This window comes from Zingiber officinale, chromosome 7A (genome assembly GCF_018446385.1).
Source record: "Zingiber officinale cultivar Zhangliang chromosome 7A, Zo_v1.1, whole genome shotgun sequence".
Taxonomy (NCBI): domain Eukaryota; kingdom Viridiplantae; phylum Streptophyta; class Magnoliopsida; order Zingiberales; family Zingiberaceae; genus Zingiber; species Zingiber officinale.
The window spans coordinates 109,616,279-109,642,945 of NC_055998.1; the positions used below are offsets into that span (position 1 = coordinate 109,616,279).

Here is a 26,667-nt window from a genome sequence, read left to right on the forward strand (position 1 = left end):
ATTTACGAATATGATCTGTGATTGATTCTAGTTTGTTTTCTCTCCATCCATCGTTTTGCTGTATTCGACTTAAATAGTAACCTCATTGCGATAGATCGAGAGGTGAATCCTAGCCGTGATCATTGCATATAAACATACAATTTGATCAATAGAGCATAGGGGATGTACTTATCAATGAACCCTAATCTCCAACCTCTAGAATCGACTTGAGAGTTTCTACCACGGAGTAAGGGTTGCGTCTAGAGGGTCGTGGAGCTCTAGTGACAGAAGTTTCCTTGAAAGTGACCCCTAATTCGACTACCATGAAAGCGGTTGACTCTCTCGAGGCTTTCACAATTTGTTGTAGAACTTAAAAGGGTCTATCCTAATCCACTTTATGAGATGCGATTAAGATAGACACATTGGTGTTTTCGTGCTTTTCTTTACCCCATAGGCACATCCAATTAACTTTAGAGGAATCCCTTCATAATCAAACATTGAGATAAATGGAATTGCATTCGTCAACATTTATCATAGTGAAACTGAAACCCTAAAATTGCCTTCCAAACTAGCTTTCTTACCATTTTCGTTTGATCACTCTTGCTTTTCTTCCAACAACACAACCTTTCTCGATTGTCTAGATAATCTCTGTTGCAAATATTTTGGTACTCAGCAACACAGTCCTATATTTTTATTACTTGACGACACTATGCATTTGCGGTACGAGCACATCATCAAGTTTTACCATTAAAGCTAGGTGGTTGTGATGGGATCGCTTCATCCAATAAACCATTGTCATATGTGAATAAGACTATGATCTTGGTTTTTCTTGTGAGTTCATCTTCTGAGGACTTAAAATTTAGGTTTTTGTCAATGCCATTTGCCCCCTCTTTGTTGTTAGGATCATTAGGTTGAGATGGTCGGACACTAGAAGGGGGGGGGACTCTTTCTATAATCTTTAGCAAGGTTACACAAGTTAACGCAGCATAATACAAATAACCATAAAAGATAAAAGACAAGTGCTTACAATTCCTTACATGCTTGTTTTCATGGTTTGGCAATCCCTAGACTCTTACTCCATGGCCTATGATTCATTGGTGAATCTCTTCCAGAAAGTACTATCTTTCTTCTTCTCCATCAAATACGGTAGTAGAGAAATCTCTCTCAAGCACAAGATTACAAAGAAGTTTACAAGAGAAAAACTAATGGATTACAAAGGGCTCTAATGGATTGGACCATCTCTATTTGTCATACCTTGAAGCCTCCATAATTCATAAAGCTCTCCTTATATATCATTCAAAACCTCTTACTGTAAGATGATCTTCTCCCAATTAGTTTGCACCATCAATCAATTGATGTTAAGAATCTGAATGTTGTGGAATATTAACGACTCTTTTATGCTTTCCATCTTCAACACCAATCAGCTTGAACCATAGCATTAGTTGATTGGTCTCCTAAATAGAACATTCTATTTATTGGCTCCTCGGATTCCTCACAAGTAGATTGATCCAAACAACAAAGTTCGAAACTTTAGGATTTTAGTTTCTTCGTTTCACTAGTTAACCGGATTCCCATTCTAGTTGACTAGACTCCTTACTACGATCATCCTAACGATTAAGTCCACCTAAGATGACTTCTACCCTCATCCCATGTATATTGGTCATATAACTCTCATTGCTCACAACCGAAGTCTTATCATCGTAGCTTGACTTTGCCCCTCGTCCATCTCTTGTCAGGTTACTCGATCCCTTGGATACACACGAGCCCTTGACTCCATATGCCATCCTTAATGTATTCCTCTATGCAGTGTGCCTTAATTAGTTGTTGTCCTTGCTGTCTCGATGTTCCTCGTCTTGCAGTCCCTCGGCATGCCATCCTTCTCGGATCTCTACGGAGCGAGCCATCAAGTTGCTAACTTGGTATGCCCGTCACTCTAGAGCTACTCCAACGTCACCTCGGTGCTTCTCATCCTGCAATTCCTCGAATGTCCCATACCATCCTTCTCCTATTTCTATGGACTTCCAAGTCACTAAAAGTGTCACTATGGTCACGCTAAATCATCATTTGACCTTGCTGACTACGAGCTCTCCAAGCTCTATGCGTGTTCTTCCGGTAAGTCCTTGCACATTTGAACTCACATCAAATCACAACTCAAAACTCAAATTAAACTCTTAGGCCAAACATAAAACCTAAGGTCGCATTGGTCCTATTGGGGCACGATTACACCAACACTAGTCAACCTTGACCTTTTGAGCATCCTATTGGCATCTTTAGTTTTCTCCCTCTTTCGAGGACCTTTTGGCCTTTTCCATGTGTCAACACTTGTACGCTTTTTCCATATGTCAATTATTCAATTAATCTTGACCTATTTGAACTTTTTCAATTTCAACACCTATTAAGTCTTCACTACATTTGTAGTTATTTGTCAAGTTTTAGCACATGCACACTTAACAAGCACATCAACATAAGAGGATAAACCTAACTTTTTTGCCAACCACATCAAAACAAGCTGGGGGCATGAGTGGACCAACAATGATAATATAATGAATATTTCTTATTTTTCTTTTTCAATTTTAAGTCATTCATGGTAATATGATTTTTTTAAAAACTTAAACCTTACATTGCCTCCTTTTGACATATTAAAAATAACAATTAAAATTTTCATACATGCAAGATAGATACATCAGAAATATACAAAATATGCACACTAATCAAAGCAAGTAAATAATCATGACTCAACTTAAATTTACCTCCTTGTAGAGCATGTGAATAATCATGACTCAATTTAAGCTTACCTTCCCTTGGTGAAGTTTCATTTTCTAAGGTGTGAGAGGTCCCATCCCTTTATTTTGTGCTTCTTTTCTTAAAATATTTTTACTACACCAATAGTATTCTATACATTAAATTATATTCAAATTTAGTCTTGTTGAACTCTCATCAAACTTCTGCAGTAAAGACATAAAAAAAAACAACATAAAAATTTTACTATTGTATTTTTCAAGTTTCCAATCAACTTTGATGTGCTTGGACCTTTTCCAACCCAACACCTATTGAGGCATCACTGCACCTATAGCTACTTGTCAAGATTGTGCACCTATACCCTTAACAAACACATCATCATAACAAGATGAATTAAACTCTTTGCCAATCACTTCAAAACAGCCCAGTGGAACTTGATCACTTGGATGATTGGACCAACAAGAATAAGTAATAGTGCATAAAAATTAACTAAACCAACTAAATTAGAATAACAATAATTTTCAAATAGAGCTGGGGATTTTACACTACAAGTTCGCGCTTAAATTGCATCTACTTTGGGCATTAAAGCAGATCCTATGAGGAAAGACTTTTTCTTTGAGTCAAATTTCGCTAAAATATTTTTTGAGTTATTAGTTACTAGTCAATGTGAGCTTCTCTATTGTGGAATTTATGCTACAAAATTTATGTTGAAATCGAATCTCCTTTGTGCATCAAAGCGGATCTTTGGATGAAATAAAATGAAGAAAAACTTTTGTTTTGAGTTAAATTTTGCTACAATAAAATATTTTAATTTACTATTTGTTGTTGCTATAGTAATGTGTTTTTTAGCTATTAAGTTGGACCCCAAATTGGGTTACAAGCTCAACCTTTCTGTAGATGGAGAAAGCAATGCCATAGTTCGTGTTACTTAGTATTAATTAAAATCAATTGGTATCAATCTATTTGATCTGATAGAATTTTAATTGATTGACAGGATATTTTAGTTTTGTATATTTGGTACGATAATATTTTTTTTTCTTCCATGATTTTTTGGGATTGATAGACCCATTGTATCTATAAAAGTGTATTATGCTCATTATTGAAAAAACAATTATTGTCTCCACCTTTCTACATGATATTAGAGTAGATTGATTTCTCGAATTTCTTCTGTCGGCTTCATCTTCCCTAACGTGTAGGTCATTTCATTGAAGCTCAACCAAAGCCCAATTAATATATCGAAGGATTCAAACACACCAAAAAAAGCCCAACAATACTGTGGTAGAAAAATCATTTGCATCAATCACTTCTCAATCAGGTAGTGATATTTCTTCTCTATAAATTACGACTCACAAGCTAAACGGTTGTAATTATCTACTATGGGCTCAATCTGTAAAAATTGTGATATGTGGCTGAGGCAAATTGAGCTACCTGACTAGTGATCCTCTGCATCAAGCCACAAAGATGCATTGTACAAAGTTTGGATTGCTGAAACTCAATAGTTCTTGTGTGGCTCATAAACTCCATGGAGCCCAATACTAGCAGACGATACCTCTGGTTCCAAACAGCCAAAGAAGTGTGGGATGCTGCTCATCGGATGTACTCGGATATTGGAAATGCCTCTGAAATATCCGAACTCTGCTCCAAATTGAAGGATATAAAGCAAGGAAACAATTCAGTGACTCAATACTTCTCGAAACTTCAGGATATTTGACAAGAATTGGATCTGTTCCTCGAAGATTCCTCGGTGTGTGCTGAATGTAATATCAAAAACAAGACAAATCTTGACAAAGAAAGAGTCTTCGATTTCCTAGCAGGCCTCAATCGCAATTTTGATGATGCCCGTGGCTGTGTGGTTGCTTGGGACTCATTTCCTTCTATCGACGATGACTTTGTTGAAGGCAAACGTGAAGAGATGCGTAGATAGGTCATGTTCTTTGATGATTCACCTTCTCAACAATCTGCCCATGATGTTTTTGCTTTGGTTACTTACAGGATGCTATCTCAAGTTACGCGCACTAGCAAAAGGCCTTTGTGTGAACATTGTAAGCACCCAGGTCATACCAAAGAAAAGTGTTGGGAAATCCATGGTAAACCAGCAAATTGGCAGCCTCGAAAGAAAACAGAGGCACATGGTTATCAAGGCAAAACCACCCAAGAACAATCTGAAAATTCTAGCATTTTAGCTCTATTCACAGAGAAATAAATTGAGTAGATTGATCAATATTGTCGTCTCCTTCGGCAGATCACTCTCAACCCCTCCATTTCTATTGTCCGATCATGCTTCATGACCCAATCTGGTACATTTTATTCAACCCTTAGCTCAACTTGTATAGGCTCTTGGATCATTGATTCCGGAGCCTCCAACCATATGACAGGGGATTTTAGTTTATTTTCTTCCTATGCTCCTTGCCCTAGTCACATTTGTGAAAATTGCTAATGGGTTGATGAATCTAGTTGTCGGTATCGATAATATTCGTCTGTCTAAAGATATTATCCTCAAATCTGTCTTTCTTGTCCCTTCCCTCACATCCAACCTCATCTCTATTAGCAAATTCACTCATGACAATAATTGTGTTGCTAACTGTCCATCATGTCAATTTCAGGACCTACTATTGGGGAAGATGATTGGTAGTGCTAGAATTATACAATGGATTATATTATCTTGAGGTTGCCACGTCTGAAGGCCTTCCAACTCGAGTGTCTAACGTTGCTTCTATTTCTGTTTTAAGTCCTAGGGAAATAATGTTGTGGCATCATAGCTAGGTCATCCTAGTTTTTCATATTTGAAAAAATTGCTTCCTTCTCTATTTTATAATAAAAATGTCGGTGTTCGTGATTTGCGTCTCTTGCTCCCCGAACAATCTTCCGCTCCGGTTTATCGTCCCTCGAAAACACCGCACGCTTCCTTCTCGTTCGCCGGTGTACTCTTCCGCAGCGCCTCGTCTTCAGACGCATTCTTCCGTGTTCTTCTTCTCGCTAGCTGCGTTTTTCGCTCGACTCCCTGTGCTCCTAAGCTCCTGCACACTTAATTTCTGTTTTAAGTCCTAGGGAAATAATGTTGTGGCATCATAGCTAGGTCATCCTAGTTTTTCATATTTGAAAAAATTGCTTCCTTCTCTATTTTATAATAAAAATGTCGGTGTTCGTGATTGTGAAATGTGTCACTTGGCTAAGCAACCTTGTACTGTTTTCTCTCTGAAACCATATACACCACATTTTGACTAATCCATAGTGATATTTGGGGTCCTTCACCAATCACCACATCTCAAGGGAAAAGTAATTCCTAACCTTTATTGACGATCATACGTGGGTCACTTGGGTTTATCTCCTTCACAATAAATTTGACATAAGTCAAATATTCAAAAACTTCCACCAGATGATGCAAACCCAATTTCACACAAAAATTCAAACTCCTCGCACTGACAATGGTAAATAATACCTCAATACCATTTTAGGTGGCTATCTTTATGAAAATAGGATTCTCTACCAAAGCACTTGTGTCGATACCCCACAACAACATAAGGTGTCAGAAAGAAAAAATTGCCATTTGTTGGAAGTAGCCCGCGCTCTAATGTTCACCATGAATGTCCCAAAATACCTATGGGGGGATATCATTCTCACGGCTGCGGATCTAATCAATTGCCTACCAAGTCGCGCTCTCAATTTTAAAACTTCGTTTGTCCTCATTCAAAGATACTCTCATGTGCCTACATCCAATAATCTTCCCTTAAAAACCTGTAGTTGTACATCATTTGTTCACGTACATGACCACAACCAAAGTAAACTTGATCCAAAAGCTATCAAGGTTGTCTTTATTGGGTGTTCACCAACACAAAAAGGTTATTGATGTTATTGTCCTCAAACCCGAAAAACATATACTTCTTGTGATGTGCAATTCCTAGAAGATACACCTCCTTAACTCCGCTTCAGGGGGAGAATCGAGATGAAGTTTGTCAAGATAATCCCCTTCTTCCAACACCCACACTTGATCCAATCTAGGCTAGCAATCACATTCCAAAACATGTTCCACTATTGGAAATAAGGGGGGAAGTGATACCAGAATGAGAGTTACAAGTTTACTCAAGACGAAAACCTCAGGCTACTAAAGACATTGTGAATTTTAAAAACAGTCAAGAAAATGAACCAGTAGAGGATCCTCAATCAGGTACTATCTCTAATCTAAATATTCCTATAGCAATTAGGAAAGGTGTGAGGTCTTGCACTCAACATCCCATTTCAAAAATGTGTTTCATACTCCCGTTTATCTTCATCATTTCGAACCTTTACCTTGAGTTTGTCTAGTATAAAAATTCCCAGGTCTGTTCAAGAGGCTCTAGCTATTCTTGAATGGAGAAAGGCTATTCTTGCGGAAATGCATGCCTTAAAGATAAACAATACTTGAAGTTTGGTCGAATTACCATGAGGGAAAAATAAAGTTGGTTACAAATGGATATTTATGGTGAAATATGTCATGGTTCAAAGATACAAAGCTCGTCTTGTAGCTAGGGGATTTACTCAAACCTATGACATTGACTATACTGAGACATTTACTCCTATTGCCAAACCTAACACTATTTGGATACTTCTAGCATTGGCAGCGAATCTTGATTGGCCACTATATCAACTTGACATAAAAAATACATTCTTCAATGGTGAACTTGAAGAGGAAGTCTATATGAGCTGGCCCCAGGATTTGAAGGAAAACTAGGAAATCAATCTATTTGCAAACTCAATGAGTTTATCTTGTTTGCGCTAGGAGCACCATAATCAAAACCTATGTTTTGATGTTCTCAAATGTTCAAGTTAAGTCTTATTGGATATGATGAATTGATCAAGTAGTCTTAGTAGTTCAGCTGGACCCGATACTAGACAAGGAAAGTCTCAGCAAATCGTGGAACCAGGCAGGAAGTCCAGATGGGTCAAGTGGACCTGACGTCTGACAGATAGACTTGATAGGTCTGGAGGATTCGATATCGAGTCAAGTGGAAGCCCTGACAGCCAATCCGATGCTGAGTGGTTAAGTCCAAACAGGTCTGGAGGACTCGATATTTGGCAGATGAGTTGAGATAAGTCACTGGTGGTAGTGTAGTGAGGTTATGTTCTAGTAGGGACAAATCTTAGGTACTGATCCAACTAAAGAAACCAACGTAGATTTCTAAGTTAAGATCAAGACAGTCCTAACTGCCTTAATCATGCATTTGATAATTGTACTAATCTTGTGTTGTAGGTTTATGCCCTCACTCTGTTTTTCAGGACAAATTTCTAATTTGTTTTTTATAGGATTGTTCGTTGAAGGAAAAAGGTATTCAGTTGACGAAACCCTGAAAAACCAGAGCAGTGAGATTCGATCCAGATCACAAATTAAAATGTCGTTTCTGTTGACGGATAAAGGTGTTCAGTCGACGGATAAATATATTTCTAGAATTATCAAGATTCAAATTAGAATAGAAATGAGAAAAAGATGTTTAGTCGACAGAAAGATCTTGATCCGTTGACGGAACAACGAGATTTCCACGATCGAATGGATCAGATCACAACAAACAAGGAAGACACAGAGGATTAGTCGATGGATAGGATGATCAGTCGACGGATCGGTTCAGTCGACAGAACGCTATCTATAAAGAAGCCCTCGAGCTCCGAGCCAGAAACAACTCTGATCTCCGATTCATTCTGCTTTTGTCGTGAGTGTTCGTGCAAGTTTTAACACCTCTACTCCGAGAAGTTCTCCAACACCTGCGCTTATTCTTTAATCTAGTATTAATGGTAATCTTTTTATATACTTGCACTTATTCTTTGAAGATAGTAGAACTGTTACTATCGTCATATCATATTTGTACGATCTTGCTTCCTTGGAAAAACTAATATTAGAATTGTCCAATGAAAGTGGTCAAGGATCGCGGGCCTTGGAATAGACAAACCAAGTAAAAAAGAGACTTGTTTTTTGTCGTTCTTTCTTTACCTTATTCCGTTGCGTATTCTAGTTTTATGAAATAAATGAAAAGATTTTAAAAGCGTCGATATTCAAACCCCCCTCTCAATCTCTTACGATCCAACATATCTATGGTTGAAAGTCTCCACGTGCCTGGTTTGACAGATTCTCTAAGGTCATCAAGAAACTTGGATATATGCAGGGACAAGCTGATCATATGCTCTTTGTTAAACATTCTAACGAAGGAAAAATCACTATTCTCATAATGTATGTTGATGATATCATCGTCATTGGAAATGACAAATGAAGAATATTAAGATCATGATGGCAAAGAATTTTGAAGTTAAAGATTTCGGAGAACTGAAATATTTTTTGGGAATGAAAATTGATAGGAGCAAAAAAGGTATATCCGTTTCTCAAAGAAAATACATTTTAGATCTGTTGGAAGAAACTGGAATGTTGGGTGCAAACCAAGCAATACATCACTTGAGCAAGGAAATAAAGAAAGAATTTTTAGGGAGATATCGTGGACAAAGAAAGGTATTACCACCTTGTTGGGAAACTCATTTGTCTCTCACACACTCCTGTTATATTTATTTTGATTGATTCTAGTAAGCCAATATATGCATTCACTGTGTCAAGGTCATCTCACTGCAGTCTATAGAATTCTGAGATATTTAAAATAAACTCCTGGTAGTTTTTTTTTTTTTGCAAAGATTGATGATTGGGCCGGATATTGTATGTTAGTTTGGGGGAATTTAGTAACATGACAGAGCAAAAACTGACAGTGGCAAGAAGCAATGCAGAGGCAGAATATCGAGTTATGACTCATGGAGTGTGTGAGCTAATTAGGATTAAAAGAGTTATGAAAGAGCTGAAAATAAATCTTGAAAGCCCTATGAAGTTTTTTTATGACAATAAATCAACCATCAGCATAGCTCATAATCCTGTTCATCATGATAAAATCAAACATGTTGAAGTTGCTAGACATTTCGGTAGAAAAGGAAATGATATATTCAATTAATATAAGAATATTTGATTGATATTTTATTCCTTATGGTGTGTCTATTAATTATAGCTAGGATTGTGAATACATGGAAATAAAATTTGTCTATATAATGTAGGATTGTACTATGTTAAATATATATACAAAAAAAAGTATTCTTACACCACATATTTGGCTTCCTATATCGTTTGTGTTAATCTTCATGGTATCAGAGCCTAGGCTTCTACATACCTACTGAAAATTAAACGGGAAAAAGGAGACGTGCATATTCAAATTAAACGAGGACCAAAATACAATGTCTTCAGGCACGAGTGATGGTGTGAAAGGTGCTATAGCACCAAACATATTTCCTACAAATATTGCTGGATTTGAAAGTTCCTCAATTCAATTGACCATCCACAAATTGAATGACAAAAATTACTTGGAGTGGGCACAGTCAATCAAGCTTGTAATCGACGGAAAAGGGCGTTTGGGTTACCTGACGGGAGAAATCGCAGAGCCAGACAAAGACGATCTAAAGTCGAAAAGCTAGAAATCTGAGAACTCCATGGTAATTGCGTGGCTCGTCAACTCAATGGAACCTTCAATTGGAAGGACATATTTATTCCTACCCACTGCAAAAGAGGTATGGGAGACGGTTCGTGAAACTTACTTTGATTTGGAGAACTCATCTCAGATATTTGATTTGAAGACTAGACTCTGGCAATTTAGACAAGGAGAAAAAACTGCCATAGGACTATAATGAAATGAAAGGGCTGTGGCAAGAGCTAGACTTATGCTATGATGATAAATGGGAGTGCAAAAATGAAGCATGAAGTATCACAAGTGTATGGAAAGTGACCGAGTTTGTGTTTTTAGCAGGGCTTAACCATGAATTGGATGAAGTTAGGGGAAGAATTCTGGGCAGAAATCCTTTGCCATCATTAAGTGAAGTGTTCGCTGAAGTAAGGAGGGAAGAAGGCAGAAGGAAAATCATGTTGAGTGAGAAGGCACTACCTATTTCAGAAAACTCAGCCCTGTTAAGCAAAAATTTTTCTACTGCACCTGTAAACCGACAGCCAAGAAAGGTAGAAATTGTGTGTGAACATTGTAAAAAGCCCTGGCATACTGCAGAAACATGTTGGGACTTACATGGCAAGCTACCTAACTGGAAATCAAAATCTTTCAAACAAAAAGGCAGTGGAGGTTCAAGGGCTTATCAATCTGGATTGGAAACACAAAATGATGCTGAAAACTCCTCGGGGACAACCTCTTTCAGTAAGGAACAAATAAAACAACTGTATAAGCTTTTTCAATCCACACCTTTTTTACAATCTACTCCATCTTGTTCAATGGCACAGCTTACTTGCAATCTGCTTGTTTCAATGCTTCAACCATATCTATATGTCCTTGGATAATAGATTCAGGTGCTACTGATCACATGATGGGATCCTCCAGGTTGTTCCATTCCTATACCTCTAGTGTTGGAAATCAAAAAATTAAAATAGCTGATGGTTCTTTATCTGCTATTGCTGGAAAAGGGTCTGTTATCATCTCTCAAACCTTGACTGTCCAAATGTTTTACATGTTCCAAATCTTTCTTCTAATTTGATTTCTATTAGCAAATTAACTCGTGATTTAAAGTGTTTAGTTAAGTTTTCCTCAAATTCTTGTGTACTTCAGGATTTGGACTCGGGGAGGACGATTGGCAGTGCTAAGCAGTGTGGAGGCCTTTATTACTTTGAGGAAGTCACTTATGTAGACAAGCCTAGCAATCCAGTATCATATCAAACTCTAGTTCTAGTAGCGATGATATAATTATGTGGCATCGTAGATTAGGACACCAGAATTTTTATCATTTGAAGCATTTGTTTCCGAAGTTATTTGACAATACAAACCTTTCTGATTTTCAATGTGATATTTGTCAGTCTGCAAAGCATCATTGTGCATCTTTTCCTGTTCATCCATATCAATCATCGAAACCTTTTGCTCTTATTCATAGTGATGTGTGGGGACCATTCAAAACAACAACTCTTTCAAAAAAAATGATAGTTTATCACTTTTATTGATGATTACACTTGTTTAAGTTGGGTGTATTTACTTGATAAATCAGAAGCTGGACAAGTTCTCAAAAATTTTTTCATGATGATTGAAAAACAATTTCATGAGAAAATTCAAATGTTCAGAAGGGATAACGGGACAGAATATTTCAATAAAATTCTAGGTCAATTTTTTCAACAAGATGGTATATTTCATCACAGTAATTGCATTCAAACACCACAACAGAATGGGATAGCAAAAAGGAAGAATAGACACCTCCTAGAAGTAGCTAGGTCACTCATTTTCACTACCAATGTACCTAAATACTTATGGGGGGAAGCTATTCCCATTGCTACATATTTGATTAATAGAATGCCTTCAAGAGTGTTGGACTTCGAATCACCCTTAATTGTTTTTAAAAATTATTTTCCCATGCTTCACTTATATTCTGATTTACCTCTCAAAGTGTTTGGTTGTGTAGTCTTTGTCCACGCGCATCATCATAATCGTGATAAACTAGACCCTCGTGCTGTCAAATGTGTATTTCTAGGATATTCCCCTACCCAGAAGGGGTACAAATGTTTTGAACCCCATTCCAAAAACTTTTTTTTTGTGTCTATGGATGTTACATTCTTTGAATCTAAAATTTTTTTAGCACTCTCCTTTAGGGGGAGAATAAGTTGGAAGACTCGTTGTTTGATTTAGAATCAGAGAATGTAGAAGGAAATTCAAATTTTGAATTTAGTACCAAAATTGATACACCTCATGTAGTGTCAGAGCAGAATCTTGATACTCGAGTACGAGTTGATGATGATAAATGGTTTGGGCAAGTTTACAAAAGGAGACGACCCCAAAGTAAGCAAGACTCCACAACTCCACACAACCAAACGTCTGAACCTGAAGTCCAGACTTATTTGAATCTAAATCTAGGTATTGTATCCGATTCCTCTATGCCATTAGAACTTTGTATTGCACTTAGGAAAGGTGTTAGCACTTGCACTCAACACCCACTCTCAAATCATATGTCTTATAAAAATTTATCTACATTTTACTCAAGTCTTATCGCTCAGTTACAAAGTGTGGATGTTCCTAAGACTATACAGGAGGCTCTAAGTGTTCTAGAATGGAAGAAAGCTGTCCTTGAGGAGATGAATGCACTTAACAAAAGTGGAACATGGGAAATAATGCCCTTACCAAAGGGAAAATGTATAGCGGGATGCAAATGGGTATTTACTTACTGTGAAACTTAATTCAGATGGATCATTGGAACATTTTAAAGCAAGACTTGTAGCTAAGGGTTTTACACAAACATATGGAATTGACTACCAGGAGACCTTTGCACCAGCCACAAAACTGAATACGGTAAGAATACTGCTTTCCTTGGCTGCAAATCTTGATTGGCCCCTATATCAGATGGATGTAAAAATTGCATTCCTAAATGGAGAATTGGAAGAAGTGTTCCTGGATTCACCGCTAGTCTTCGAAAACAATTTGGGGAAAAATCTGCTGATTAAAGAAGTCTTTGTATGGATTAAAATAGTCACATGAGCTTGGTTTGAAAAATTCTTGAAATCTGTAAAGAAGCAAGGTTATATTCAGGGGCAATCCGATCGCACAATGTTTGTGGAGCATACCAGAGAAGGAAAGATGGCAATCTTGATTGTGTAGGTTGATGACATAATTCATGAAACAACGCGTTTGAAAGGTTGCCTTGCCTTGGAATTTGAGATAAAAGATTTGAGACTCTTGAGATATTTCTTGGGAATGGAAGTTGCTAGATCAAGAAAGGGAATCTATATATCCCAAAGAAAATATATTCTAGACCTACTAAAGGAAATAGAAATGAGTGGATGCAGGCCCAGTGATATACCCATGGACCCAAATCAAAAGCTAAATGAAATATCTAAAGGAGCCAACGTTTAAAAAGAAAGATATCAATGTCTTGTAGGTAAACTTATATACTTTTCTCATACAAGACCTGATATTACTTTTGCTGTCAGTGTGGTTAGTCAATTTATGCATTCACCGCACGAGGAACACATGGATGCTGTCTACAAGATTTTGAGATATTTAAAGAGCTCTCCAGGAAAAGGTTTATTGTTTCGAAAGAACAACCAGAGAAGCATAGAGGCATATACAAATGCAGATTGGGCAGGTTCTATTTCTGACAAGAGGTCTACTTCAGGGTATTGTATTTTTCTATAGGGTAATCTTGTATCATGGAGAAGTAAAAAACAAACTGTTGTGGCTCGTAGTAGTGTAGAAGCTAAGCTCAGAGCTATGGCGAATGGTGTATGTGAGTTACTATAGCTAAAGCTAGTACTTGAAGAGCTGAAGTTAAATTGGGAAGCGCCAATGAAGCTATTCTGTGACAATAAGTTAGCAATTAGCATTGTGAATAATCTAGTACAACATGATCGTACAAAGCATATAGAAGTCAACACTCATTTCATCAAAGAAAAGCTAGAAGGAGGAATAAGTTGTATGCCTTTTGTTACATCTAAACAACATATTGCCGATGCCTTAACAAAGAGTCATTTCAGACCCAAGTTCAAAGATTTCATTTGCAAGTTGGGAATGATAGATATCTTTACTTAAACTTGAGGTGGAGTGTAGAAAAGGAAATAATATATTCAATTAATATAAGAATATTTAATTGATATTTTATTCCTTATGGTGTGTCTACTAATTATGGCTAGGATTGTGAATACATGGAAATAAAATTTGTACATATAATGTAGGGTTGTACTATGTTAAATATATCTACAAAAAATGTATTCTTACACCACATATTTGGCTGCCTATATCATTTGTGTTAATCTTCAATTTCATCAAGGAAGAATTGGAAGAAGGTAGTTTCAATGTTGAATACTTCCCTACTTCTCATCTGACTTACTCACAAAAGGACTATTGGAACGAACCCATGAATTTCTTGTCAGCAAGCTTGGCCTTATCAACATTTACAGTCAAGCTTGATGGGGAGTGTAGATTTATTTAGTGAATTAATTAGTATCAATTAAAATCAACTGGTTTCAATCTATTTGATTTGGCATCGATCTATTCGATCTAATAGGATTTTAATTGATTGATAGAATGTTTTAGTTTTGTATGTTTGGTAGGATAATATTTTTTTTCTTCCATGATTTATTAGGATTGATAGATCCATTGTATCTATAAAAGTGTATTATGTTTATTATTGAAAAAATAATTATTGTCTCCACCTTTCTACATGGTATCAGAGGAGGTTGATTTCTCCAATTTCTTCCGTTGACTTCATCTTCCCTGACGTGTAGGTCACTTCATCTCCTGCTAAGTGAAGTTGATGACATTGGCAGAGTTTTGATATGGTGTTAAACTACATTCTGCATGGAATAACCACCGTCAGCGTGATTGGCTTGTCAAGTAGTGCAGCATCATTTTTTGTGTTCCAAGAATATCTAATTGTAGAATATAATTGTTACTGTGACAAATTGGTAATATCGAGACATTAGATGGACAGAATATGATTTACTTTATATTACTCTTCTAAATCTAATCACTGGTAAGTTAACTGTGGACACATAGCTTCTTCTAAAACCCCCGATAAAGCTCAATGGCTCGTAGTAGCCACAAAGTTGGGGCATCATGGCTTATTGTTGTTTTGATGGGAGTCATGGGACCCAAAATTTTTGGTACTTAGTAGTTTGGACAGAGAGTTCAAACTTGAAAATGAGAAATGATATAATCCTGCTTCAATCTTTTTTGCAAACCACAAAATAACATAAATCATGTTGATGATATAAGACAATAGATACTTCAACATATTTTTTGTTTATACTAATAATTTTTCTGTCAGAATTGGCATTGGATTCATGCTCCAGAAATATTGTACCATAACAACATTTTGCATAATGTGACTTCACATGTTTATTCTATTGCGACTGAATGTTTTTGTAATTTGTGTTGATGGTTTGCAAAATGATGATGGCAAGATTGACTTCTCTAAGACTGATTGGATGGTGAGTACCGAATGCTTACTATTGGAGACCAAGAAAACATCGGCTATACATGAGAGCTTCTCAAACTTGTATTAATTAACCATAAAAGGGCAGCTCGGTGCACGAAACTCCCGCCATGCGGGGTCCCGGGGAAGGATCCATTGTATGCAGCCTTACCCTGCTTTTTGCTAGAGGTTGTTTCCAGGATTCAAACTCGTGACCTTTTGGTCACATGACAACAACTTTATCGTTGCGCCAAGGCTCCCCTTCGTATTAATTAACCATAACAACAACATATTAATTAACCATAACAACAACAAAAGCTATTCTTAGCTATGAAGTCAACATGCCAACTCACTCTACAGAATCATGTGTATATGGCATTACATATGCACACACAACCTTTTACAGTATTGAAGCCATACACAACCCTCCTCTAACTGACCTATATGTGTGCAAACATTCACACAAGTACATACACTATCTATTAACAGGAGTTAAGGATAGTTTCAATCTCAAGAAAGGAAAAAAAAAACATGGAGTGTAGAGGAATTGTTAGTATAATAAGAAACTGATGTGAACTTGTCAACATATGAATAACTGATATGAGTGCTTATTTCTTTCTACAATTGGGAAATGATTGCCTCTTTTATCCCTAAATGTGCACTTTTCCTTTACTTGTACATCTTTCTGAATTACAGAGTTGTTAATGATGATGGCATCATTCAATATTTCACTTGATAATCAGATATTCTGAGATTATTTATGTAATTGTGTAGGTCACTGCCTGGTAACAATATAATCGGCGGAATACCAGAACAGCTTGGCAACCTCTCTAGTTTGACCAACTTGGATTTGGAAAATAATTGTCTGAGTGGAGAAATACCAGCTTCCCTTGGCAAGCTTTCTAAGCTTCAGATTTTGTCAGTAGGATCATAAAATTTACTAATCTAAATCATTTAAGTAGATTTCAGGACTTACCTTAATCTTTTTAATGTCATTAATCAGGATCCTTAGCCAAAATAATCTGACAGGAAACATTCCTCAATCCCTCACAAATCTTGATTCCTTAAATGACATGTAAGTTTATTACTCACTTAGACAGTAACTGTAGCTGCAGGAATCTTAGAGATTGTGTTCTCCTTTTTTTGAACTACCTACTGCATTCACATAAAGAGTTTGTACATGAATGAAAGGATCAGTCAAGCAAGGCCAGCAGTATGTAGATTAATGAGAAGCATAATAGCTGTATATTTGGCAACATGAAAAGAAAAGAACAGACCTGGAGCTTGGCTTCAGCACTATTGGAAAGAAAAGGCATAGTTGCAATACATGTGTTTTCTTTCCTTGAACTAAAGTTTAAAGTGCATATCATAATGTTTTCTTTCCTTGAACTGAATCTTAAAGTGTTTATCCTATTTTTATTAACATATGCCATTATCTTTTACATAACATTCTACAATTGAATTGAATTAGCAGTCGTCTAGCTTTCAATCATCTTTCTGGACAAATACCTGAAGAGCTCTTTCAAGTAGCTAGATACAAGTATGAATAATTGAGAGTTAACTTTTGTGCAAGCTCTCTACTCTTTGCAACCATACATAATTTTTTTATTTATTTTTATTGTGCAGCTTCACAGGTAACAATCTGAACTGCGATATGAATTATCAACGCCCTTGTGCTTCCACCATTCCTGTTCATGGTAAACATTTTTAATAATTGTTTTTGAACTTAGGGCTCCATTATCTGCAGTAGGTAACTGTTTGAGAGAAACTATATTTGGTCTTGGTAGGAAAATCCCAAAATTCCAAAGTAGGAATTTTGCTTGGAATTTTTGGAGCTGTCATTTTATTGCTTGTTACGGGTGCCGTATTTTTTGTATGCAAGGGCCACAGGAAGGGATATCGACGAGAAGAATTTGTTGATGTTGCAGGTTTAGTACCTTCTTACACCTAATTCTCTGGTTGTTGATAGGACCTTTTGTCAAGTAATTGTTTTTCATGTTAGTCATTAGCTTTGCCATATTTCTTTTTTGTGCATAATCTGCATTTTTTGCACTAGTCTTTTTTTGTTGAAACAATAGCATACACTGGATTAAGTCTTGCAAATCGGAACTGATAAATATAAATTAAGTACATGAATTATCAAAAATTATTTGATTGACTGCCTTACATACAGATGAAGATGATCGCAGAATTGCATTTGGACAGTTAAAAAGATTTGCTTATCGAGAATTACAGATTGCAACAGATGGATTTAGTGAAAAGAATGTCCTCGGACAAGGTGGTTTTGGAAAAGTATACAAAGGAGTGCTTCCAAATAATACTAAAATTGCCATAAAACGGTTGACTGATTGTGAGAGTCCAGGTGGGGAAGCTGCATTTTTACGTGAAGTAGAGATGATAAGTGTTGCTGTCCACAAAAATCTTCTGAGATTGATTGGCTTTTGTACAACACCAAAGGAGCGTCTTCTTGTCTATCCTTTTATGCAAAACTTGAGTGTTGCATATCGTTTACGAGGTAATTTTCAGTTTTCACAGTAATCTACTCTGCTTATCTATCTCATGGCAGCAAAGCTAATAAAAGAGAGAAGGAATATTATGTTGTGCACGTGAATATAACTATTTGATTATCAATTTATGGATTCCATGCATCGACTTCCTTTCATCTCAGTTTAATCACCATGTCTTTTAAAAAATCAAAATTGCTTTTAATAATACCTTTTGACTTTCATTAATTCATATATCTCAGCAAAGACCGTAACAAATATCATGCTAAGAAATAGCCAAAGAAATCATCCATCTAATCTTGGTTTTTCTTTGCATTCTTGCATTAAGTTCTTCACGTGGTATTCCAATCAGATTTATGGGAGTAATCATAGCAGCTTTAGGAATTGATAACCTTCCAGCAACCAGATTGAAATGAGAATTTTGTTATGAGATCTAGTACTTGATCTATATTTCTATGTATCTTATACTTGTGATAAATATGAAGTCATGTTTTTACTTTGAAATGTTAATTGTGGACTGGCTACCATGCTATGCTTCATGGAGTGATGTCAATATCCTTGTAAAGAAAAATACACATAAACTATTTTAGCTGACCATTGCTCACATTGTTGTATTATGTTCTGCAATTGTTGTTGATGGTAATACTGTTGAATGGTTGGACAGAGTTCAAAACTGGGGAACCAGTGTTGAATTGGACAACAAGAAAAAGGGTGGCGCTAGGTACTGCACGTGGATTAGAGTACCTTCATGAACATTGCAATCCTAAGATAATACACCGTGATGTTAAAGCTGCTAATGTCTTACTCGATGAGGACTTTGAGGCTGTAGTAGGTGATTTTGGCTTAGCAAAATTGGTAGATGTGAGGAAGACATCTGTGACAACTCAAGTTCGGGGAACTATGGGTCACATAGCACCTGAGTATTTATCCACTGGCAAATCATCTGAGAGGACAGATGTATTTGGTTATGGAATTATGCTTCTTGAACTTGTCACTGGACAACGTGCAATAGATTTTTCTCGCTTGGAGGAAGAAGATGATGTTTTATTGCTTGACCATGTGAGCATACTTATCTTGGTAAACATAATTTATTTATTTATTCGATAATATCTTAATGGCATCAGAAATTTGATATTGTTTTCCATCTTAAGATTTAGTCATCTGATGATGTAACAAAGGTTACACATAAAATTCCTTCCAATAGAAAGTTGCATAAAATTCCTTCCAATAGAAAGTCGCAATGTGCAGTTATATTGGATTAAAAGGCTCCCTTTTCTATCCAACTAATCATTTTTAAAAATTTTGTTACTAGTTAATTTTAGCATTTATTAAGTATAAATCACTAGAAAATGTAAATCAGGTAATTATCTACTCGTAGATGTAATCCATCCATTGGTATATGGAGAGCAGGGCTTGTACTATATTTATCCATATAAGCCCACTTGATTTTTGGGCTGGATGTTAAGGGATTAGGCAGCTAATATTTTCTAGCAGGCTCCAATATCGTGCTGCTTGATAGATTTATACACAATATTATATGTTGTCCTTTTCCGCTCGAGCATATAATTGCTTTTATTTGATTGATCACCAATGGTTTTTAGAGAGTTTTGATGTTCTTATACTGAGATTGTAGCGTTTACTTTTTGCCCAAGAGAATGCAAATCATCAAGTTTCTAGTATTCACTCTGTCCTATGGTTCAATGTTCTTAAGCTAAACTGGTCAATGAACTGGTGTGGCCATGGATTCTACAATTCAGTTGCTCATTGTTGAATTTAAAAAAAAAATACAAATATCATTAGTAACACTAGAAGAGAAGGCTAACTTAGTCATGTAGTTCTGGGTTTGTACTTCCTGGTTTAGGGTTCAGGGCTTGAATCGGACTGGCTTGGGGAAAAGTTCCCTCATGAACCAATTCAATTGGCCAGTTCAGTCTGGTTTCAGAGTACTGGTGCCATAGGATGCCAAACTCTTTCTAATAACTTTAGTCAAGTTGATATGTGGAAATTAAGGTTCTTACAATTCTTGAGGCATTGATGGATTTGTCTGTATAGTCAGTCTTTCCTAAGTCATTTATATGTTTCCTTTTGGCTTAAAAGTTAAGCTACTATAACTATATGTATCATATAAATGTTGCGGACTGTTATTTCTAGTTCGAGCTGAAGTTAGGAGTAATATCACTAGTGGTCTAAGCCACTTCACTGCATATTTTGGTTTCTTATGCAGGTGAAGAAGCTACAAAGAGAGAAACGCTTGGGTGACATTGTTGACAGAAATCTCAATAATGAATATGATGGTCAAGTTGAAATGATGATCCAAGTTGCTCTTCTTTGCACTCAAGCATCACCAGAGGACCGCCCCACCATGTCTGAGGTGGTGCGGATGCTTGAAGGAGAGGGTCTCGCTGAGAGATGGGAAGAGTGGGAGCAAGTAGAAGTGACCAGAAGGCAAGAGTATGAAAGAATGCAGAGAAGGTTTGGTTGGGGAGAAGATTCTTTGTACAACCAAGATGCAATCGAACTGTCCTGTGGAAGATGACATAAGATTATGAAGTAGGGATGCAAAAAGACTCGTATGCTGAAGTCTTTTACTCTGTTTTTTCCTCGTGTGTTTTGAGAGATGGTTCTTGCATTTGGTTTAAACTCAAGATGTCAGTTTGTCGATTTTCGCAACTGAATTCGCACTCTTAGAGGGTGAAGACTGGTGTAAATATCCTGAAGTAGGTATTTCTCAATATCAATAAGTAGCTGATGGTATCACTTTAGAATCATTGGATGAGGAGATATATGCTAAAGTTGTCCATCTTTTGTTAATCTTGCGCTCGTTGATCTAAAAACTAAACTGAATCAAGGAACTGTCACCTCAAGTTGGGGACGGGACTATCCGTTTAACTATTGAAGGATATGAAGTATGCAAAGGAAAATACTGGAATCCACTTGACTTGGGTACGTTCCCTCTTGGCGCTTTAGATTGGTAGAAGAAGGTGGTCTTAAGTCACGGGCCATTTTGCTGCAGATTGTTGATCAGGAACAAGCTCACATTGCAAAAGCTACTTTGTGTTTGACGCTCCATTGAATGATCGAGTCAATCTGACATTACATAGATGCTAGATATACCATATGGCTAAGTCGTAAATGGATTGATTCAAGTGTTCTTACTAATTTGGAGCCGTGCAGGTGTGAGCCATGTTATGAATCTAATGTAGTTGCAGGTAACTAGGGGTATGCATTTTGTTCCACCTTAGAAGGTGAAGACGAAATATACTCCGATCCTATGCTTCCAACTCCCAAAAGCCTTTTGAGACCATTAATTCACAATCAATATGATGCTTTCCAATTTGCTATCGACCCATTTTAGGACATCCAATCCAAACTTTGAAGGCTTCCAACTAAAAGTCGAAGGTTTAAAGACTTTGAATGCCAAGTTGGTGTGAGACATCTTGTGATTAAAGAGTTTGTAGGACTAAGTTTGGTCTTTGCGTTAAGATATTTTGACCATAAATGTACTAGACATAAACCTATCCTGCTATAAGTAGTTGGATCATGGGAATAGTTGGACGACACCTTTTGTTTAGTCTCTTTATCCAAGTGTTCTTCATACATACATCATACCTCTCAATTCCCACTTAACATCGTCTCTAGCTCAGCTTAAAAAGAATGACTTTTGTGAAAATTTCAATGTGATAGGGGATCATGTAAAACCGGATAGAGAGATAGAGGGGGATTGGGTTGAATATCAGGCTCGATTTCTTTTCTTTCATGTTAGTTCTTGCCTATCAGATTAGTTTAAGCAACAGAAATAATAAATATAAATAAAAAATAAACAAAGACAAGGGACGCTATTGATTTATTTGGTTCACACCCTCAAGGTACTACGTCCAAGGCTTGTGTACGGAATGTTGTTTATTAAATTTCTCTTTTTGCATAGAAACCTTTTACACAATTTATGATAATCTAAGCACAATTAAGATGGAAAATAAAATCACATAAATAAATTAAATACAAATAGAATGATGATCGATTCAAAAGTGTTGTTCCTCGATTGCAAAACTTTGAGAGCCTTTCTTGAGTACAAAATGGAGAGGATTGAAAGTTGATGGCTTTTCAATGTTTTCTGCAGTTCGGATCCTCTGGACCAGGGAACCCTGGACCACCCCTGGACCACAAACTCCGGTTAAAAAGCTATCACGTGCAATGCGCGTGCACGTGGAAACAACACTCCCGCAGAAACGCGCCCATTTGCTTGCAGCCCTAACTTCTCGCGATTCTTCCACCTCCGCGCTCCGCCGGCGACCAGATCCGTCGCAGACCCTGGCCCCTCCCCGACGCCCACCTCTAGCGTCTCTGCAAGGCACGTGCAAGCAAATGGGCGCTCAACTCACACGAAACGCAAGCATCGGCAGTGTTTCTCGCGAGCCCTAGCATCCCTCCTCCCCAAGTCCGCCGAGACGAAACGTGTAGCTGCAAAACAGGTGGAGCCCTAACCTCACGCCCAAACGACGAGAGGCAGCGAGCTCTAGCCTCAAGTCGCCATCTTCCACTCTTCCACGCGAAACACAAGCTCTGCCCTAGCCGCAAGTCATCGTCCCCGCATCTGCCATCCGTCGGCGCCATCTTCCACTTCTTCCTTTCGTCTCGCCATCATCCGCCGGGATCTGGTATCATTGTCAGTCTTCTTGCTCTTTAGCTTCTGACGGATGCTCTCCATTAAAACACGAGAAACATCGTTATGTCCTTGATTATAAGACTGTGGTTTTGCTTTGAGGGCCAGCAAACAATTCTTACAATAGAGGCCTTTTTACAGAATAAAATCCATCTGGAACTTTTTGCAAGTAACCACAGTCTTATAACTATGGATTTTACAACGTTCTGACAGTTTGTGCCAACGAAAGCTTGTTTTCTATTTTATTGTCTTTGCTTGAATTCCTAACTATTTAATTGTTTGAGTTCTGCATATGCCAATTTTAGTTGAATGTTGTTGATTAATTCCCTACATGATACAAGACATGTACAAATTACTCTTTACAAAAACAAAATATAACTGACATTGTTTGAAACATTTTACATCTTTATATTGTGCTATTATATATTATGGATTGTCATATGATATTGGAATGTGGTTGTAACAGTGATTAGCCTGATATATATGTATCTGTGTATATTCTGTGTTTGTGTGTTTGTTGCATGCACATGAAAGTAGGATTGAATGCTACGCAAGAGTAACTGTTTAACTGTTTGTTGTAACATATTCTAATACTTTGAAGTTATACTGTTGATTTGAGTTTAACTGTTAATTGCTTATGCATAATATAGGTTTCACCTTTAATGTTGATATTGAAGTTATAAGAACATCAACATCAAGTAACTCTGATGATTGGAAATAATTTGTATTCAGATTGCAGCACTGAATTCAAATTCAACATCAAGTTCCAATTTGTACTCAACATCAAGTAACTCATTGTTTACAACTTTGAATTATAACTTTGAGCTTATTTATTTTTTAAAATTTATTTAGCATACAATCTATGAACATTAAAAAATATTTGAACTTAAGTAATTCTTGTTTGCTTAATAGGTTGGTATTTCATGGCATCATCAAGTTACAACTCCATCGACAATACAAAATTTGAATATGTACCATGCAGGGATTGCGGACAAAGAACAGTGGTTTGTGTTTCTAGATCGAGCAAAAATCCCGGAAGAAGGTATTATCGATGTGGGCAGCATGGCTGGCAAAAGTGGGTGGTAACCGATACTTTTTCTGATGAAGACAACAGTGAAATATGCCGTGGAAGGTTAGGAAAAATTGAGTCAAGGTTAGGTAGTGAACCCATTGCTTCTCGTGAGCATAATCTAGGAAATTCAAATGTACCATCAGTGGTTTGGATATTAGTTATAGTGAATCTGACTCTTTTGGCCGTTTACCTTATTACTTTGTTGGTTCGGTCTTGTTAATTAGTGTTGAGTAATGTTGTTATTGTAATATGACAGATTAACTGTTTGTAAGAACCAGCTGAAGGCTAATTGATTTATTAGTTCAGGTGGTTAATTAGTGTTGACTAATGTTGGTATTGTAATGTCATAGGATAATTAGTTCTTTTGTTAAGATGGATGTTGTGGAACTTGTTATATAATGGTTTGGAAATTTTATAATGATTTATTCTGTATTGTTGTTCTTTCGGTATTTTATTCTCATCTCTGTAATGTTCATCAAGGGTTGATTGGTTCGCTTGTGTTGCAATGGTTGCTTTTGATGTCCGTGTGATGCTTGGTGCCAACGGTTTTGTTTGATATAAGCTTGTGTTGCAATGGTTGTTTGCTCAATCACAGCTCAAGGGTCAACAGACTTGGAAGCATCAAGTTGAACAAACTCTCTTACAGAATCAAAACTGTCGTACGGCAAGCTCTTCAAGGGACTTTGGTTTCGTTATCGGATCTAGTAGCCTCCTCAAGGGACTTTGTCTACCTTTACTATTCCTGGTTATTTGATCTCCATGGGAATTGTACAGAAAAGAGATCAACTCGAATAGTTCTTCCGATGAGCCAGCCTTCAAACTAGAACTCCTGCTCATCTTATTTGCTCCAGTGCTATTTGCTCAGTGCTAGATGGATAAACTGTCGACTTCTTCCCTGCTGAAGCAATTGCTTTGGCTTCAAATTTTCTTGGTTTCTGGGTGGTACAGGACTCAAGTTTCTCACAAGAACTCATGAGAAAATAACCCTCATGTTATTCAATTTGCTGTAACTTCTAACCAAAAAAATTCTGAAGTTGATAGTAGAAAACATAAAACACAGACTTAGCTGATCGGAGAGGGCCGTTGGTATTGGATCGGTCTGCAGACCGATCCAGTGATACTGTGGGTATTGGATCGGTCTGCAGACCGATCCAGTAATACTGTGGTTAGCTGATCGGTCTAGTGACCGATCAGTAACCAAACAGTAGTGTTCTGTGAGTTATCTGATCGGTCTGTAGACCGATCAGATGGGATTCAGATAACAATAGGGGATCGGTCTGTGGACCGATCCCTGATCGATCCACAGACCGATCAGAAGTCTCCCAGACCGATCAGGACATATCCTGATCGGTCCAGAGGGCTATGGATCGGTCTGCTGACCGATCCACAACATGATCAAAGGTCCTCAGGAGACTTTAAGGAAGGGAAGATAAGAAAGGTTACGAAAACTCAATTGACGTCCTCAAAAATACTATTAAAAGAAGACAAATGAATACTCCATTCTTCTCTTCTTCTAAAAAACATGATCAGTAGCTTAACCATGCAAAAAGAAAATTAAGAGAGGAGGAAGTAGCTTAATCTGAAGACAAGACAATAGGGGCAAAAACATGCTGCATCAAGAAGTCCATTAGTTCTGCGATGGTCCAAATTATATAACATAACATAGAATCAATAATGTGCATCTTTAACATCTTTAACATCAGCTGGGTTGAACTTCAGGCCAAGCTAATATAACATCTTTAACATCATGTAACATTGACCTTGTGTTCAAACAAATAATAAAAACATCTCCATTGTCAATAAGAGGACAAATACTAAAAACATTGACCAGAATTTTTCAAGCAAGATGTCTGGAAGACCAGTGAAGATGCTGATAGCTCAAGAGATGTCAACAGACATAAAGTCTAAGAAGAAACCACTCAGTGTTGTTGCTCGATTGATGGGTCTTGATGATGAACTAAAACCTCAGCCATGCCCAGAAGATAGCCAAAATAAGTCCCAATAAGTTGTTCCTTCTCAGTCTCATCAAGCTGATCATCGAAAAGAACAAGATGGTGCAAATGAAGTTTGGCATAAATCAACTCAAAAGAGGGGAAGCTGTGAAGGTAATCAGAACGAGATAAAAATAGTACTTGCCTGTTCACAAAGCTGGATGTTCTCAGTTCAAACAGAGATTTATTTCTAAAATTTCTTAATGAACCAAACTCCCTGTTCACAAAGCAACTAAACAATAGATTAGTTGGAACCTAAAGTATTTGGAACCTGTCAAGAAAGGAAATCATATCAATAAATTAACTAGTATTTCAGGTGCACATATAAATAGACATAGGCACATACGAGATCGTTACTGTCTAAGGAGAGGAATCCGCACGAGGTGGTCTAGCAAATTGCACAAATGGGGATTGCACCTATAACAGTAAACAACTGTAAACTATTAGGAAGCCGAAACAACAATGTAGGTCAAATTTGCTCAGAAAGTTCATACAGATTGAAACAACAAGATTTAGACAGATATTATACATTTCATTCAGACTTAAAGAAACTTGTGATAACTAAGATGTATATATACCTGAGAAAGTTGTGATGCCAATAATGGTGGAAATTGAGTCTCAGTCATATTGAAACTACCAACAGAGCTACCAATTGTTGGCACATAATTTATAGGCTAAAACAAAAAAATAAAATACATTCTTAGATAGTTATAACATAAACTATCTTAGATTAACATAAGTAAAACAAATACCAACTTGGTGAATGATCCGGTCACATTGTTTTTT

At 36.9% G+C, this 26,667-nt stretch overlaps 1 protein-coding gene and 1 long non-coding RNA gene across 10 annotated transcripts in view; one reads left to right on the top strand and one right to left on the bottom strand.

The window, feature by feature from the left end:
- LOC122001985 (LRR receptor kinase SERK2-like) overlaps positions 1-26,667 on the top strand; it is a 79,136-nt gene that overhangs the window by 24,949 nt on the left and 27,520 nt on the right. The window contains exons 5-13 of one of the 9 annotated variants that reach the window (XM_042556996.1): positions 16,429-16,572; positions 16,658-16,729; positions 17,129-17,194; positions 17,281-17,351; positions 17,442-17,582; positions 17,828-17,932; positions 18,017-18,169; positions 18,823-19,217; positions 20,383-20,926. The exons of 4 other annotated variants lie outside the window; for them this stretch is intronic. In XM_042556996.1, coding sequence (XP_042412930.1) covers positions 16,429-16,572; positions 16,658-16,729; positions 17,129-17,194; positions 17,281-17,351; positions 17,442-17,582; positions 17,828-17,932; positions 18,017-18,169; positions 18,823-19,217; positions 20,383-20,694 — 1,459 coding nt within the window. In that variant the 3' untranslated portion in view covers positions 20,695-20,926. Of the gene's footprint in view, positions 1-3,914; positions 4,034-4,157; positions 4,643-16,428; positions 16,573-16,657; positions 16,730-17,128; positions 17,195-17,280; positions 17,352-17,441; positions 17,583-17,827; positions 18,170-18,822; positions 19,218-20,382; positions 20,927-26,667 lie in introns of those variants that run through there. 4 more of the 9 variants (XM_042556998.1, XM_042556993.1, XM_042556997.1 and 1 more) reach the window with 4 other exon arrangements.
- LOC122001988 lies at positions 25,906-26,662 on the bottom strand. The gene is made up of 3 exons (XR_006117547.1): positions 26,638-26,662; positions 26,460-26,555; positions 25,906-26,298 (listed from the first exon to the last, which is right to left on the bottom strand). It is a non-coding gene; the product is annotated as an uncharacterized LOC122001988 (long non-coding RNA).